This window comes from Balaenoptera physalus, assembly GCF_965194825.1.
Source record: "Balaenoptera physalus genome assembly, chromosome: 5".
Lineage (NCBI taxonomy): Eukaryota > Metazoa > Chordata > Mammalia > Artiodactyla > Balaenopteridae > Balaenoptera > Balaenoptera physalus.
In genome coordinates, this window is record NC_138884.1 from 121,317,155 (window position 1) to 121,335,510 (window position 18,356).

General features: G+C 36.0%; 1 protein-coding gene across 1 annotated transcript in view; it reads left to right on the top strand.

Annotated features, from left to right (window-relative positions):
• The window catches only part of ENPEP (glutamyl aminopeptidase), a 105,049-nt gene that overhangs the window by 52,675 nt on the left and 34,018 nt on the right, over positions 1-18,356 (top strand). The window contains exons 7-10 of the mRNA XM_082462775.1: positions 4,131-4,265; positions 6,104-6,169; positions 11,259-11,324; positions 11,461-11,612. Of these exons, the coding sequence (XP_082318901.1) occupies positions 4,131-4,265; positions 6,104-6,169; positions 11,259-11,324; positions 11,461-11,612 (419 nt within the window). The remainder of the gene's footprint in view (positions 1-4,130; positions 4,266-6,103; positions 6,170-11,258; positions 11,325-11,460; positions 11,613-18,356) is intronic.

Here is an 18,356-nt window from a genome sequence, read left to right on the forward strand (position 1 = left end):
GCATTCGTATAAAGTAATGATGAAAAATCTGAAAGTGAAATTAAGAAAACACTCCCATTTACCATTTTAACAAAAAGAATAAAATATCTAGGAATAAACCTACCTAAGGAGACAGAAGACCTGTATGCAGAAAATTATAAGACACTGATGAAAGAAATTAAAGATGATACAAATAGATGGAGAGATATACCATGTTCTTGGATTGGAAGAATCAACATTGTGAAAATGACTATACTACCCAAAGCAATCTACAGATTCAATGCAATCCCCATCAAACTACCACTGGCATTTTTCACAGAACTAGAACAAAAAATCTGACAATTTGTATGGAAACACAAAAGACCCCGAATAGCCAAAGCAATCTTGAGAACGAAAAATGGAGCTGGAGGACTCAGGCTCCCTGACTTCAGACTATACTACAAAGCTACAGTAATCAAGACAGTATGGTACTGGCACAAAAACAGAAATACAGATCAATGGAACAGGATAGAAAGGCCAGAGATAAACCCATGCACATATGGTCACCTTATCGTTTATAAAGGAGGCAAGCATATACAGTGGAGAAAAGACAGCCTCTTCAATAAGTGGTGCTGGGAAAACTGAACAGGTGCATGTAAAAGTACGAAATTAGAACACTCCCTAACACCATACACAAAAATAAACTCAAAATGGATTAAAGACCTAAGTGTAAGTCCAGACACTATCAAACTCTTAGAGGAAAATCTAGGAGATTTGAAACACTGAAAGTGGAATGTTAAAATATTACATATACAATACATTACATAACATAGCAGAACACTCTATGACATAAATCACAGCAAGATCCTTTTTGACTCACCTCCTAGAGAAATGGAAATAAAAACAAAAATAAACAAATGGGACCTAATGAAACTGAAAAGCTTTTGCACAGCAAAGGAAACCATAAACAAGACCAAAAGACAACCCTCAGAATGGGAGAAAATATTTGCAAATGAAGCAACTGACAAAGGATTAATCTCCAAAATTTACAAGCAGCTCATGCAACTCAATAACAAAAAACCAAACAACCCAATCCAAATATGGGCAGAAGAGCTAAAGAGACATTTCTCCAAAGAAGATATACAGATTGCCAACAAACACATGCAAGAATGCTCAACATCATTAATCATTAGAGAAATGCAAATCAAAACTACAATGAGATATCATCTCACATTGGTCAGAATGGCCATCATCAAAAAATCTAGAAACAATAAATGCTGGAGAGGGTGTGGAGAAAAGGGAACACTCTTGCACTGTTGGTGGGAATGTAAATTGATACAGCCACTATGGAAAACAGTATGGAGGTTCCTTAGAAAACTAAAAATAGAGCTACCATACGACCCAGCAATCCTACTACTGGGCATATACCCTGAGAAAACCATAATTCAAAAAGAGTCATGTACCAAAATGTTCATTGCAGCTCTATTTACAATAGCCAGGACATGGAAGCAACCTAAGTGTCCATCATCAGATGAATGGATAAAGAAGATGTGGCACATATATACAATGGAATATTACTCAGCCATAAAAAGAAATGAAATGGAGTTATTTGTAGTGAGGTGGATGGAGTTAGAGTCTGTCATACAGAGTGAAGTAAGTCAGAAAGAGAAAAACAAATACAGTATGCTAACACATATATATGGAATCTAAGAAAAAAAAAAAAGTCATGAAGAACCTAGTGGCAAGACGGGAATAAAGACACAGACCTACTAGAGAATGGACTTGAGGATATGGGGCGGGGGAAGGGTAAGCTGTGACAAAGTGAGAGAGTGGCATGGACATATATACACTACCAAATGTAAAATAGATAGCTAGTGGGAAGCAACCACATAGCACAGGGAGATCAGCTCGGTGCTTCGTGACCACCTAGAGGGGTGGGATAGGGAGGGTGGGAGGGAGGGAGATGCAAGAGGGAAGAGATATGGGGACATATGTATATGTATAACTGATTCACTTTGTTATAAAGCAGAAACTAACACACCATTGTAAAGCAATTATACTCCAATAAAGATGTTAAAAAAAAAGATGAATGGATAAAGACGATGTTGTACATGTATACAATGGAATATTACTCAGCCATAAAAAAGGATGAAATAATGCCATTTGCAGCAACACGGATGCAACTAGAGATGATCACACTAAGTAAGTCAAAAAGAGAAAGACAGATACCATATGATATCACTCATATGTGGAATCTAAAATACGGCACAATGAACTTATCTACAAAACAGAAATGGACTCACAGACATAGAGAACAGACTTGTGGTTGCCAAGGGGTGGGAGAGGGAGAGGGATGGACTGAGAGTTTGGGGTTAGTAGATGCAAACTATTACATTTAGAATGGATAAACAACAAGGTCCTACTGTATAGCACAGGGAACTATATCCAGTCTCCTGGGATAAACCATAATGGAAAAGAATATAAAAAATAATGTATGTATGTGTATAACTGAGTCACTTTGCTGTATGGCAGAAATTAGCATGACATTATAAATCAACAATACCTCAATTTAAAAAAGAGAGAGAGAAAACAAAAGAAAAATGTCTCCACATATTGCCAGATGTCCCCTAGTTGAGGACCATTCATCTATGTGGAAAATTGCTGATTTCATAATTTATTGAAATTAAACTATATAAATGAAAAATTATTTTGGCCTGTATTTTCTATAAAGTAACCCTTCTTATACCAAGATGTATTGTTTATGTAATGTATTGTATATGTAATATTTTAACATTCCACTTTCAGTGTTTCAAAAACAATTAAATATTGGAAAAATTTAGTATGCAGTTCTTAAATGAAATTTAATCATATGATCCTACTCATTCATTCTTCATCTATTCATTCATTCTTCATTCAGTAAACACTACAGAGGACCCAAAACTGAATAATACACACTTCCTGCCCTTATAGAAGTTCCTAATTTAGGGTCTGATGGTGGAGGGAATAGATAAACTAAGATACATTGTAAGAGAGCTTGATAAGTACCACAATAGTGGAGCCTCATTTTACAGGTGAAAAAATCTGATGCCCAGGAAGCTGATGTAACTTCCAAATGTCACAGAGACAACTGGTAGCACAACCAAGACGAGAGTCAAATTTCCTGACATTGAGATTAAGATTCTTTCTTCTTACCTAAACATTTTAGGGGAACAAAAATTAAAATCCAAGACAAAATTACCTTGATTGACAGTCATCACTTGACAATAGTACCTTGCCTATTATAAGTGGAATTCACAAAATTGGAAAATGTAAACTAATATAGCATGCTTCTTTTGGGAAATATTTTTGATTAAGTAAGATCAATAAAGCTTTTGATTTTTATTATTAGTTATTTAATAGAACTAGATTTCAGAATCTAATTGATTAAGAATCAAAATAATAACAGCAGCTAGTGTGTTAGGTTTTCACTTTGTGCCAGGTACTATGTCAAATGCCTGCCATGCATTATCTCATTAAATCCTCTGCACATTTCTAAAAAAGTAGCTGCCATCATGGGTGAGGGAAATTAAACTCACATGTCTAGAAAGTGGAGAAAGTGAGCTTTGAACCTAGGAATTTTGACTATAGTGCTAGACCTCTCAAACACTCTATTTTGCTGAGAAAACCTAGGACAGGAATGAGAAGGTAATTATTAGAACTAAAGCAAAAGTTAATGTTTTCTTCAATTAATTACGAATCATCCAAATTCCAATGATTAATGGAAAAAGACTCCTAAAACAATTTTTGGCAAATCAACACGTTTCCTTAAGTCTCAGACAAATCTGTGGGGTAATATCATCATTCTTATTGCACAGATATGAAACAGAGCTTTGAAAGTTTGGCTCATGTCTGAAAGTCACACAGAAGTAGCAGAAACAGAATTTATAAATGCTTCTGTCTTCTTGGCCTGCCATATAGGGGTGAAGTCAAGGGAATTATAAGTAGAAGGGAATGGAATCAGTGTAGAAAAATCAGTGCAAAATATGATTAATTTGAATATCTAATATTTGTTTTAAATAATATGAGTCATTTATATTTATTTCCCCCCAATTTGTATTATATAAATGATATTTTGACATATAAACCACTATAAAGGAAGTGCTAGATTTCTGTGGTTCATTCTGTCATTTCAGCGTGATCAGATGCTACTTGAAGATGTATTACCTGTACAAGAGGATGATTCTTTGATATCTTCACACCCGATTATAGTCACTGTGACAACTCCTGATGAAATAACATCTGTTTTTGATGGGATTTCCTATAGCAAGGTGCGGAAAATGTGACACTGTTTTGAATGTCTTCCTGTTTAGTGGTTTTTCTCTTAGTAAATGCCTAAAAATGGTAAGAATGGTTATACTATGTTAATGGGCTTTGGGAAACAGTGTAGAACTTATTCCAAGTGCTGAATATTCAATAGCTTATAATTTTCAGCAGAAATGATCAATGCTGGTCATTGTCACAGGATTCTGAATCAGATTTTTTAAAGTTTCTCTTCTCACTTTTGTTTATTACGGCTATCATTCTGATAACTGAACATTTACCCTTTAAGCATCCAATTTAGAGTTATTTGACTTGATTTTTTAAAAGACAGTAAATCTTCTTTTTCTGCCATGTGGTCAATGAGAAGTGCCATATATGTGGACGCCTTTTCTAGTAGAATGCTTCCGGTAAGCACTTAAATCCAATTCCATTTGAAGGAATTACTTTCATCCATTTTTATATACGATTTAAATATGAATTTGTTAGCATGTCATAGATGGGGCATTTTTATCCAGTAAAATTTTATGAAAAGTTGCTAAAAACCCATAGTGACCTGAAGCTTTATGCTACCCATTTTTCTCCCACAACTTCTCCTGTAGCTTCTCCTCTAAACATATTCCACACCTGTATGCAACATATTTTAGTCAATTTTCCACCTCAGCCTCTTGTGGTTTACGCACTAGGTTAAGTTGTTCAAAAGCCACTGCAAACTAATACATTTTACTGTTCTGGGTGATACCCAAAGTTTTATTTAAGACAAAATATTATAATTATTAAAATGAATATTAGATAAAATTGGCTTTAGTGAAAAAGCCTTCTATATATTAGTATTTGAAGTTTATAGCATCATATTTTTTGGCTTTCCCTCTCATATGTTCTCATGGCATTATTTCAGGCTTCCGTTATTCATTTTTCTTTTATATTGTCAATGATTCTTTTTATCTTTCTGTTAAAAGGAAGATTTCTAATCCACTTATAGTATATTCTAATAATTCACATAGAGACATTTATATTTATTAAATCAGCTTCTTCCTAAGTTCTAGATATTCCATGGGTATAAGGTATTAGGTCAGAAATAAATACATGTTTCTAAGCCTTTAGCTTTATACTAGGTACAAAAATAACTTATATTTTAATAAATAACTAACTTAAATGGGGAAGCAATGTTTTTCTGGTCAGTTACTTGAAAATTGATTTTTAAATCTATGAATAATGCATTTAAAATTAATCTTATAACATATGAAAAACAAGTAGACAGCAGAAGTATTCATCAGACTCTTCAGACTAAATAAAATCAAATGAGATAAACCACTTTGGAAGATTAGCATTTTATGCCTAAATTATATACATAATCTATATTAAACTATCTGACCAGATTAATTCCTCAACTGTCTACTCCCCTCTGTTAAAATATAATTATTTTTCCCAAATATTCTAATATACTTAAGAAGTAGCCAGAATTTTATCCTGAAGTTGCTTTCCTTGTTCATCAAAGAACATGACTTTTCTAAAACTTTTTCCAGTTTCTCTTTCATTAGGAAAGCCCCATCTACTGGTTCATGTGGTAAAGTGCAATAATTATTTGAACCTTAAATTACTGAAACGATGGCCACTTTATCAATTTCTCCTTGCCTTTTAGTTATTTTAGAAGCATAGATACAGGGGGTATGCCAAGTGGTATTTTCATCCTAAAATCACAGATTGATAGCCATATAATTTAGCAGAATCATCTTAAAGACATTATCTCACAAATATGATCATGAAATACTAGTCACAATAGTGATCACTGATATTTTTTTCTTACACATCCTTTATTAATTTAACTTCCCATTCTTTTCCATCATAGGGAGCTTCCATTCTGAGAATGCTTGAAGACTGGATAACACCAGAGAAATTTCAAAAAGGATGTCAGGTATGATTTATTACTTTTAATATTATTAAAAAACTACACTGATATATGGCTGATGAATGTTAAGATATGTGATTAATTAAGGACAATTCCCTTTTTACTTTTTCCTTTCCTTGCTCAAGGATAGATAATATTGCAAAACACAAAAAGGTGATCACATCCAGGTTAGTACCTACATTGTATCTGTAATTGTCATTTAACAAAAGTTTCACAGAGAAGTGAAACAGATTACTTAGTTATTTTTTACACCCTTTACATGTGTATTAGCTCAGTCTGCCATAACAAAACACCATAGATTGGGTGGCATAACAACAGAAATTTATTTTCTCACAGTTCTGTAGACTAAAAAGTCCAAGACCAAGGTGCTGGCAGACTGTTTTTGGTGAGAGTTTTCTTTTTGCTGTGTCCTCACATGGCAGAGAGAGAGAGAACCTTCTGGTGCCTCTTCTTATAAGGACACTGATCCCATCATGAGGCTCCCACCCTCATGGTCTCATCTAAACCTCACCCTAAACCTACCAAAGGCCTCATCTCCAAATACCATCACATTGGGCATTAGGCCTCCAGCATGAATTTTGGGGGAACACAATTCAGTCCACAGCAACATAATATAAAAATTTAAATCTATCTATAAAGCTCTTCCATTATAGTTTTTAAAAGGACTTTTCCCTTATTATTGGATTATAAAATGGTTAACACACATATTCCTATTATGATAAAGTCAGTGAATAAAGAGGGCCTGCTTCCGTTTGGAAAGAGAAATAACAATTTCTTAAAGCATTTCACACATCCCACTTAAGCTTATTCCTCCAGTGGCTGTTTCAGTTCCATTGCTGTTCTTCTAGACCATAAGCCAATTCTCTCAGGGTTTTATATTATCTATATTACCACCATTGCTACCTTGTGCCCCTGTAACTGTCCTGTCTGCAGGTTGGCTCTGTTGCAGCCTAGGGATGGAACTGTCTTCCGACTCTTTCTCTTCCATCTCCATCCCCCGTACTGTGACATCCCAGGTAGTAGGCAGAGCAGCGCTGATAGTATCCAACCCATAAAACAGAAAATGGGTGAGAGCAGTGCCCTGCTAGCTTCCCCAAAGGGTACCAGTACTTCCTTTGGATATGATTCCCCAGGACAGTGCTTGCCCACCATTCCTACAGCTCTCACTACTGCCAAGTCTTCTTATGTGGCAATCAGCATTCTCCATAATACCATAAAAGGAAATGGTCCCCTTCTACCCAATACTTAAATTCCTAGGTGACTATTAAAGTAAAAAATAAGACCAGGATTTAGGAAATATTCAGGAAACACTTCAGTACATTTTACTACTTTTATCCATGAATAAAATATTCTGTGTGGACATTAGGTGGAAAGAGAGAAGCTATGTGTTTGTTCTTAAGTGTACATTAGAACATCTTGTAAACTTTTCATCAGCTTCAGACTCAAATTTCATACTTCTCTAACTGTAAGCACCTTTTGTGAGGAACTGTGTCTTCTATATCTTTGCATATACTCCCATGCCTAGGAGAGTGCATTATAGATGTTAGAAGATCCAAAAAACGCTTCTTGAATGAATGGTCTATAATAAATAATATAGAATATAAAAATAAACAAAGACAATTCATTTTTAAAAGTAAATTAAAATTTCATTTGCAAAGTTTTCATTCTAAATTAAGCTGATGAATAACATGTTCTTGGAATCTTCAAAGTGGACTTCAAATTAAATAATTTTTCATATTAACTTTTTTTGAGAAGTACCAAAAGAGTCTTTAAAAGAGAATACCTGTTCTAATAATTTAATAATACTCTTGCATTTTATTTAGCTCATATATGTGATATAATTAATTAAAAACCCAGTCCAGTCTAAAACTAGTATTTCTCATGTTAAAACCATCTTCCTCCACCCTAACTGCGACTACAGATGGCGCTAGAATGAATAGATACTAATTTTCATATCACTATAGTGCTATGGAATTAATTTACAAAAAGACACTGAAACACTCATTTTTTGCCTTCAATCTTCAAACACTAGCTAATATCTGAAAATAGTATATGATCAATATAGGCCACACTCAATAAGCTCTCAAACCAATTGGAACATCCCTTCACATAATTCTAGTATCCAAATGTATCTCTCCTTGACTTATCATCATGATGACTGCTACCCCTAAACCCCACAATATGTGACACTGTCCAAGACTTTTCCCTTGCAAATACTAACTTTCTACCAAAAGTGACTCTTCATTAGTTAACCTGGTGTGGCGCTAACTCTGGGGATGGCCAGCTCTCTGTTCTCTTTCATGCTTATCACCTTAACCCCAAATCCAATCTCAGACAGCAAAGTAGGTACAGAGTGAGGGGAATTAAGAGTAAAACCATCAACTGGAAAATCTTTCAGGCTGTGCTTGTATGTAAAAAAGTGTATTAAATTATGGGGCATTGATAACAATGTATGGTCATGAAATAGAAGCTGAGAAATATATCCATCCTTTCTTTTTCTCCTAGTATCAGTAGTATCGCTGAAAAGACAGGAATGGTTCAACTGGAAAATGTCCTGTCCCTTCCTGAGATACTAGTCATAGAAACACTGTTCCTTTCCTTTGTGCACACTGATACTAACTGAGGGACTATTATTGGGGAACCTAGGTCATCGTGAACTTTTGACTGGAATGACTGCATCGTGATTATGCAAGGTGAAGAAGGAAATTTCTTAATATAGAATATTCAAAAGCACTAATCTAGACAAAATAAAATTAGTTCCTTTTAATGTACTGCTTATATAAGCCTCTAGCTAAGGTGAAGCAAGAAACTGCAATTTAAAAAACAGTAACAATGGGCTTCCCTGGTGGCGCAGTGGTTGAGAATCCGCCTGCTAATGCAGGGGACACGGGTTCGAGCCCTGGTCTGGGAAGATCCCACATGCCGCGGAGCAACTGGGCCCGTGAGCCACAGCTACTGAGCCTACGCGTCTGGAGCCTGTGCTCCGCAACGAGAGAGGCCACAACAGTGAGAGGCCCGCGCACCGCGCTGAAGAGTGGCCCCCACTTGCCGCAACTAGAGAAGGACCTCGCACAGAAACGAAAGACCCGACACAGCCATAAATAAATAAATAAATAAATAAATTCATAAAAAATTAAAAAAAAACAAAACAGTAACAATAACAACAGTGACGAAAACCACACAAACTGATCCAGGATTCAGAAGTCTCTTCACCGTAATCTCAGGCAAATCTCTTCACCTCTCTAGACACCAGTTTCCTTCATGCCCAAAATGTGAGCGTTGTATAAAATAGTACTTAAGGTTCCTTTCAGTTCCAAGATTGCATGTTTCTAAGTACAAGGCACCGTGAATATACAAAGAAACTCCTCTATATTAATTTTAAGAAGATACTATTCACTAGAAATCATCATTAACAGGTAGCTATGATTATAATTATTACTATTCCGAGCATCCAATTATTTTACTAAGAAGGAATGAATGATCTATGCAAAACTCTGGAGCGAACACCTAAATTTGATACAGAATATGTGCCTTTCATTTCTCCCTTCCTTCGCCTGCCCTCCAGTGGCAGTGCTGAGCAGTGAACCAATCAAAAGAACAAATATGAAGGCAGCATTCCAAACTGGCCTCAACCCTCTCCCAGGCATCTTGGAGCAGTCCAGATAATATTGTTTTATCTCTCTATGCCTAAAAAGAGGAATTTAGAAGATAACAGGGCTAAGGTATAGCACCTCCTGAAAATCAGAGCAACTTAGAGTGAAAATGATATGAGCAAAGTCAACCACTGGTTATTTTCTTTGAAGGTTCAAAGACCACTTAAGAAGGTTCTATTTCTATCAAAGACTTCCACATTTTAAACAGGACAATTCTAGAGCATAACAGAGGAGTGATACAGCAGGAATTCTGGAAGGTTTCCTGGAGAACTATAAGTAGTGCTCAATTATGAGATTAGAAGAAGACAAGGAATTTTCTCTAGGGATATCATATTATGCCTGAAAACTCATATATAGAGAGGTTTTGTGACTAGAACTGACAAAAAGGGAGCCTTGTAGTTAAAAGATTTGTATTTTTAAAATATTTGAAAAATGAAATCTTACTCCTTAGAGTGAATAATTTTCCCAATTTAGCCATCATCATCATGAGTATTATTATTCAGAAGACTGTATATTCATTTATTTAGAGCAGGAGTCTGCAAACTATTATTACAGCTTGCAGGCCAAATCCAGCCCACCACCCATTTTTGTAAGGTCTGCAAATGAAAATCACTTCTAAAATTTTAAATGGCTGGAAAAAATCAAAAGAATATTTCATGACATGTGAAAGTTGTATGGAATTCAAATATCAGTGTGTATAAATAACATTTTATTGGAAAACAGCCATTCTCATTCACTTACATATTATCTATGACTGCTTTTGTGCTATTTGGGCAGAGTTGAGTAGTTGTGACAGAGACTATATGTCTCATAACACTTAAAATCTTTACTATACAGCTTTTTACAGAAAAAGTTTGCTGAGCCTTGGCTTAGAGCCGAGCTCACCAGTTTTATCTTTGCATATCACTTCAATCACTCATGTGTGATGGGGTCATCTAGCGTCTGAGATGAGAAAACCCTACTGGTGTAAATAAAGGTAGGGGATGCAGCCAGCAGTGGACAGGTTAACACCAATAAGTGAACATCATAGAATTATGGATCTTTTTTCCTAGTGTATCAAAAATGTTATGGACTGTTGACTGCTTGCTAAACAGTTGACGGTCCTTAAGCATCTTATATTGGTTGTCCTGAAAAAATTAAACTCTTTCCCTCACCTGTTCACAATTCCATTAGACTAAAACAAAAAAACAACAACAAAAAAGAGAATTATCTCATTAATAAGAAAAAATATTCCTTATGCTTTACAAATAAATCGTTATTTGTACAGTGTTTTTATAGGTTACAAAATGTTTTGCATACGGCGTATCATTTGATTTTCAATCTAGGTACATTTGCTATATTATTCATTAGAGCGAGGCATGTTGAAGGGTTCAGCTCATGTTGTGGAAGTATGGAAAAAGCAAACATTGACTTTTGAAATACTTGTTATCTTTCACATGCAGAGTTACTTGGAAAAATACAAATTTAAGAATGCCAAAACTTCAGATTTTTGGGCAGCACTTGAACAGGTAAGGAGGAGTATATCCTCAAATATTTCTTTGATTAACAAATGATTTATCAATCATTTCTTTATCTGATTATTCTATCCTTTTATTTCCCCTTATTTGTTGATTGATTATTCTCTATTTTTAAAAAAAATCTTAGGCAAGTAAGCTACCAGTGAAAGAAGTAATGGACACCTGGACCAATCAGATGGGTTATCCTGTACTTAATGTGAAAGATATGAGGAACATCACACAGAGACGCTTTCTGTTGGACTCGAGAGTTAATTCTTCTGAGCCACATTCAATTTTTGGGTAAGAATCTATAACGCATTTCAGGAGAAAAGCAGAAATTTGATGGAAATACTGGCCATTTGCTTAGACCTTGCTCTTCAGTACCTGATGCTTAAGCACAGTGTATTTAGGGAAACAAAGGCATTCAGAAATAGCTCAGTTGTCTTCAGGTTCCAAATGATGGACTGAGCACATGCATGCAAGTACTATTCTTCCCAGAAATCACTGAATAAAGAAACAGAAGTACTAAAAGAAATAAACTCAGAGAAGCAAAGAAAATAGGAAGGGCTAAATGCATCATAAAATTCTAGATGAAGAAAAGCAGAGGGAGAAATATAGACAAAAAACAGAGGAAGATGCAGCCAGATAAAAAGAGACTTTCAGCAGAGGTGGAAGCTGATTTCCCCTATCCCTAGACAGGCTCTGGGCTCAGTGTCAGCACTCAGAGTGGAAGGCAGGAGTGAGGCTGAAAATAGGGCAATTAATTTGAAGTCTGGATTCAGGACAGTTGTGCCAGCCAGACCCCTCCCCCTCCACTTTCCCTTCATTGACTGCCATTCTTTCCTCTGCACAGAGCTCTCAAAAGTCTGGCAATGACCCAAGGCAAAAATCCAGAGGGCTTTTTTTCCTAAAGAAATTGACCAAGACGTAGAGGAGAGCTAAGGATTTCCATTTGGTTGGGACACCCAAAGTAAAGCTTTCCTCCTTGTGGCATTTGTAGGATGGATGGGCTGGAGCTGCCAGCTCCCCTCATACATACACAGAGCCTCTGGTCAGACTTCCTGTTCAGCGGAGAAGTCAGTTTCAAAAATACACCTCCCTTCTCTACTCAGCCATAAAAAGAAACGAAATTGAGTTATTTGTGGTGAGGTGGATGGACCTAGAGTCTGTCATACAGAGTGAAGTAAGTCAGAAAGAGAAAAACAAATACAGTATGCTAACACATATATATGGAATCTAAGGAAAAAAAAAAAAGTCATGAAGAACCTAGGGGTAAGATGGGAATAAAGACACAGACCTACCAGAGAATGGACTTGAGGATATGGGGAGGGGAAAGGGTAAGGTGTGACAAAGTGAGAGAGTGGCATGGACATATATACACTACCAAACGTAAAATAGATAGCTAGTGGGAAGCAGCCACATAGCACAGGGAGATCAGCTCAGTGGTTTGTGACCACCTAGAGGGGTGGGATAGGGAGGGTGGGAGGGAGGGAGACGCAAGATGGAAGAGATATGGGAACATATGTATGTGTATAACTGATTCACTTTGTTATAAAGCAGAAACTAACACACGATTGTAAAGCAATTATACTCCAATAAAGATGTTAAAAAAAATATATATATATATACCTCCCTTCTCAACAGTAGAAGGGTTACATACAAGACACCAAGAATAACCAATTTAGTCCTTCTTTCTTAAATATGAAGGAACAATCAAGGATCTCAAGACACATGAAAAAAATCTAAAAGCATAAAAGGTAAAATCTCACATGAACAAACAAGAAACCTATCTCTATAAGAGACATAATTGAAATAAAAAATAAATTTATGAAATATATTAAGAGATCAAAGAAGCTATTATATCCATTAACTAAGAGCAGAATGTTTTTGAAAAGACAAACTGAGAATATAAAAGAGCTATGAAAGATTAAATTTTGGTTGTCAAAAAAATTAATAGACCAACTAGAAATAAATTTGGGGCATTCCCTAAAAGTACAGGACAAACACACATAGAACTGGCAAATACGAAACAGAAGACAAATATGGAAAATCTAGCACCCAACTAATAGAAGGCTCTCAAAAAAAAGAAAATAGAGAAACTTAAGGGGCAAACTGTACCAAAGAAATAATAAAGTGCACAAGGATTCTGATTAAAAGGCCCCATTGACTACACAGTACAAAAAGGAAAAAACAACAAAAACATACCTAGCTATAGCCTCATGAAATTTCAGAAAACAAGGGTACATGAGTTAGTGTGGCATTAGACTTCTTTACAACAACTCTGAACTCAAGAAGAAAATGAAGCAGTCATTTAAAACGTGGATGCAAAAATATTTTCAACCTCTAATTCTCTAGGCAGTTCCCTAAACCAAACGTATAAGCACAGTGAAGACATTTTCTGACATGCAGCCCCAGAAAAGGTTTTCCACACAGCACTTCTTAGAAAGTTACTAAGGCTACAGTCCAGGGGGATTGGAGCCTGGAGAGAAAAAAAATATGAATAAATCAAAAAAAAGAGGAAGACATAGGATCCAGGAAACAGTTCATCCAACCTAGGAGAGCCATGAAAGGAAATGCAGACCAATAGCGATCCAGTGGGCTCACAGTGCCATAAAAGCAGGATGACTCGGGCTGAGTTAGGTGATCCCCAGGAAAAAGAGAGTATAATTGGGAGGATGGCAGAACTGGGGAATTGGTGAAGGCCCATCAGTCTGGCCAACTATAACAAAGAAAATTAGAAAAAAACAAAATCAAGGCTGTATGTAAAAATTGTGATCCAAAAATATGAAGCAGGTAGAATGATTTGATGCCATTGATAAAGTATAAAGAAGAGGAGTCTATTTTACCCTTATGTTAGGGTGTTAGGGGGAATTTTCATTTAAGTGACTCAAGGGCCATGAAATCAGACCATTGAGAAGGAAATATGACTCCAACACACTTTTCGGCCAGCAATATGTATAGAGCATAATTTCGTGTTATTTATTATCTGTTAGCTTTTATAATCAACCAATGGATAACATGTTAATATTTGTTATAGTGACAGGTTAGATTGTAAATATAAACAGTCTTAACATTGTAACAAGAAAAAACAGCTGACAGAAGAAAGGAGGTGGAAGAGGAAGAAAGGGTGGAAAAAAAGGATACTGGATACTGATTCAGTGGTGGACCAAAGCTGGCTTTAATCCCAACTCAGTGACATCATTCCAGTAGCCTGAAATTGGTCATGATGTGAGTTAATGGAAATCAGCAAATACTACATTCCACTTCCCACCCCTGCCCTGAGAGCTGGTTGTTAAGCATTTATCAGCACTGCACAAGATAACCTTATTCTACAGTTAGGAGAGAGTAACAATACTAAAATTTATAAAACAAGAAAAGGCAGTATGGGTATATTATTTAAAGGAACAATTGTAACCTATAGAAAGTCTAATAATAATAATTTTGCTTTATTATAATTTGACTGTTAAAGGGGGAACGAAAAAGAAAGTAGTATAAGTGAACTAAATCACCCTCTCTCATGGGTGAGTTAATAAATACTATCTAAAAAAATATAGAGGTATTTAGAGTTACAGTATTAGACATCAGAAGAACTAAAACCAGAAGCATTTAAAAGGGGCTGCTTCTGAGAGAGGTGCTGGTCTGTGGAAAGGGTGTAGGAGACAGTGGCTTTTCAATAGTGGTTTTCCCAGTTTTTGATTAAGGATATTTTTATTTACAATGCATAAATGAAATTCTCCAAACATTTTAACAGCAATTACAAACTCAATCAATCAAATTATTTTGCATATATCATTTATAAGAAACTTCTAAACATCACCACTTAAAATTGTATTAAATTCCATTTATAATTTCAAATATAAACACCGAAAGACACAGTTTTATGAATCTAATTTCTAAATAGACTTTTCTATACATTTTTATGAATCTAACAAATTAAAATTCATAGATATAGTATATCAAATTTCTTGGGCATTCTCAAACACATTAAACCTTAACAACCAAAAAAGAAAAAAAAGAATCAAACCTTTAACTTTACAAAATCAGACTTTCCTAGTACATGAAAAGATGCTCAACATAACTAAATATCAAAGAAATGCAAATCAAAACTACAATGAGGTATCACCTCACACCAGTCAGAATGACCAGCATCAAAAAGTCTACAAACAATAAAGGCCGGAGAGGGTGTGGAGAAAAGGGAAACTTCCTACCCTGTTGGTGGGAATATAAATTGGTACAACCACTATGGAGAACAGTATGGAGGTTCCTTAAAAAACAAAAAATAGTACTACCATATGATCCAGCAATCCCACTCCTGGGCATATTCCAGAGAAAACCATAATTCAAAAAGATGCACACACCCCAATGTTCATTGCAGCAGTATTTACAATAGCCAAGACATGGAAGCAATCTAAATGTCCATCAACAGAGGAATGGATAAAGAAGATGTGGTACATGTATACAATGGAATATTACTCAGCCATAAAAAAGAACAAAATAATGCCATTTGCAGCAACATGGATGGACCTAGAGATTATCACACTAAGTGAAGTAAGTCAGAGAAAGACAAATACCATATGATATCACTCATGTGGAATCTAATTTAAAAAATGATATAAATAAACTTGTTTACAAAACAGAAACAAACTCACAGATTTCAAAAACAAACTTATGGTTACCAAAGGGGAAACATGCGGGGGAGGGATAAATTAGGAGTTTGGGATTAACATACACACACTACCATATATAAAATAGAAAACCAACAAGGGCCTACTATATAGCACAGGGAACTCTATTCAATATTCTGTAATAACCTATATGGGAAAAGAATCTGAAAAAAGAATGAATATATGTATATGTATAACTGAATCACTTTGCTGTACACCTGAAACTAACACAACATTGTAAATCAACTCTACTCCAATAAAATTAACAACAACAAAAAAACCTCACCCAAATCAGACTTTTATAGGCATTTAAACATGACTACTGAGTTAAGGTATTCTAAGAATGTCAGATAAAATTATAAATCCAATATGCCATTTCCTCTAATTTGCCAGATTTTTAAAACATACCAAATATTGTAAAAGCTGACAAAACACGTGCCACACAGCCAGTGATTTCAAAACTTATTACACTTGTATGAATACAACTTTTACAAAAGTATTAATAATATAGCCGTTTCTGTATAACTAACTAGTTATTTCTGTATACATTTCTGGGGTGCCAACCGCTCCCAAATGAAGAGAACAAAATCACAATCTCAGGACGCCCCCCCTAACCACTGGAGCTGGCCACAGGAAACTGGGTGTACCACTTTGGGGATGTCATCTCTGACCTTCATCACCCAGCTGAGCCCCCTCCTAGACAGGATCCTGGCTAAATGAGAGCAACACCTTGGTCCCCTGGACAACATTCCAATTTCACCCATGCCGATTTTAATTGTCTTTTAACTTCTTAATACGTGCTTTGGGTGGAGAGAATTTTGCACTCACCACACTCCAGGTGGCCTCTAATCTCCACTACCCGATTTCCACTGAAAAGACTCTTCACCCTCTTCCTTTTTTAATAGTCTCACTGACCTCATTTTACAGTCACATATATAAATCATCACAAGATCAATTATTCAGTAGCAATTAATATAACATGAGGAAGGAGAAATATAGTGTAGAAGGTGTCTCAGGAAGCGTTTAATAACTATAAACTGGTTCTTTTACAGTTACTGTTTTATGTTCTAGCAAATTAAATTGGCCCATTTTAATACTGCTAGAGCCTTTGGATATTAAAATTTTTTTAATATTTCTCTCTTGCGAAACAAGCTTCCATTTGGAAGTTTCACAGTAATTATTCTCTCCTGCCATGTGTCCACTGATAATGCTGAGCCTGAATTAATTGTGGGACAGGAGATGTGGTGCAGTAGAAAGGACTACAGAAGACTTTGTTTCTTGAGGAAGTGATATTTAAACTGAGTAAATTGGTGTTGGGGGATGACTGTCGGGGTTTTCAAAACAGAAAATGCAACGTATATGAAGGCTCTAAAGTTTAAAAGGAGCATTATACATATAATATGCAATGCTTACTGAGCATTTACTAAGTAGCTGGCACTATTCTAAGTACTTCAGTGTATTTTATTATAACAGATAGAGAACTTTAGGCAGAAAAATTTTAAATAACTTATTCAAGGCTGCACAGAGCGTAAGTGATGGGTCCTCGGTCTGAATGCAGGCAGTCTGGCTCCAAGAACTGGACAACAGAGAGGTACTGGGAAGACTGGTGGGAGATAAAGTTGGAGGGGAAGGCAGGGGACAGGCATGCAGACCATGTTAAAGATTTTGAACAAAAGAGTGTGCAAATTCAAGGATGTTAAGGAGAGAACTGGCAGGATCATGTTTACATTTTTCAAAGTTCCCCTCTGGCTGCACTATGGAGAACAGATCAGGTGGGACAAGACTGGATGCAGGGAGACCAGTTAGGATGACACTGTAGCTAGTGACCCACGTGAGAGGTGATGGGGTTGATGGGGCCTGCCCTAGGAGAATGGCCAGGCTGGGGCTGTGTGGCATATGTTCCAAAGATTGAGTTGAGCTAAAACTTCCAGTTAAAGAATAAACACTGTGCAGGGAATTGAATCGGATGAATTTGCAGAGAACAATCTCCTTTTAGAATACTGTTCTCATCTTGCTCTATATGGGTCATACCCGTATTTCTAGAGAACTGAAAAATCTTTATAGACCCACTTTATGATACGTACTACATGCAGCAGGTAACAGAACCTGTTTCCTGATTTCCAATTCAGGGCTTTGGGAACTGTTACACAAACAGCACACTCAGGTGTTTCCAAAAATTCAAATTGCCAAAAACTTTCTGTCCCAGGCATCGAGAATGAAGAACACTCAGGATTATTAAATTAGCTACTTCAAGAAACTGGTTGGCACCTGAACTGGAGAAGCCAGTGGTGCTCACCTTGTTGAAACCTGTTACCAGCCTCTCCTCCTGGAAACCTCAGACACTCAGCTCTCCCACAGCAAATGAAATTCAGAGAAACTG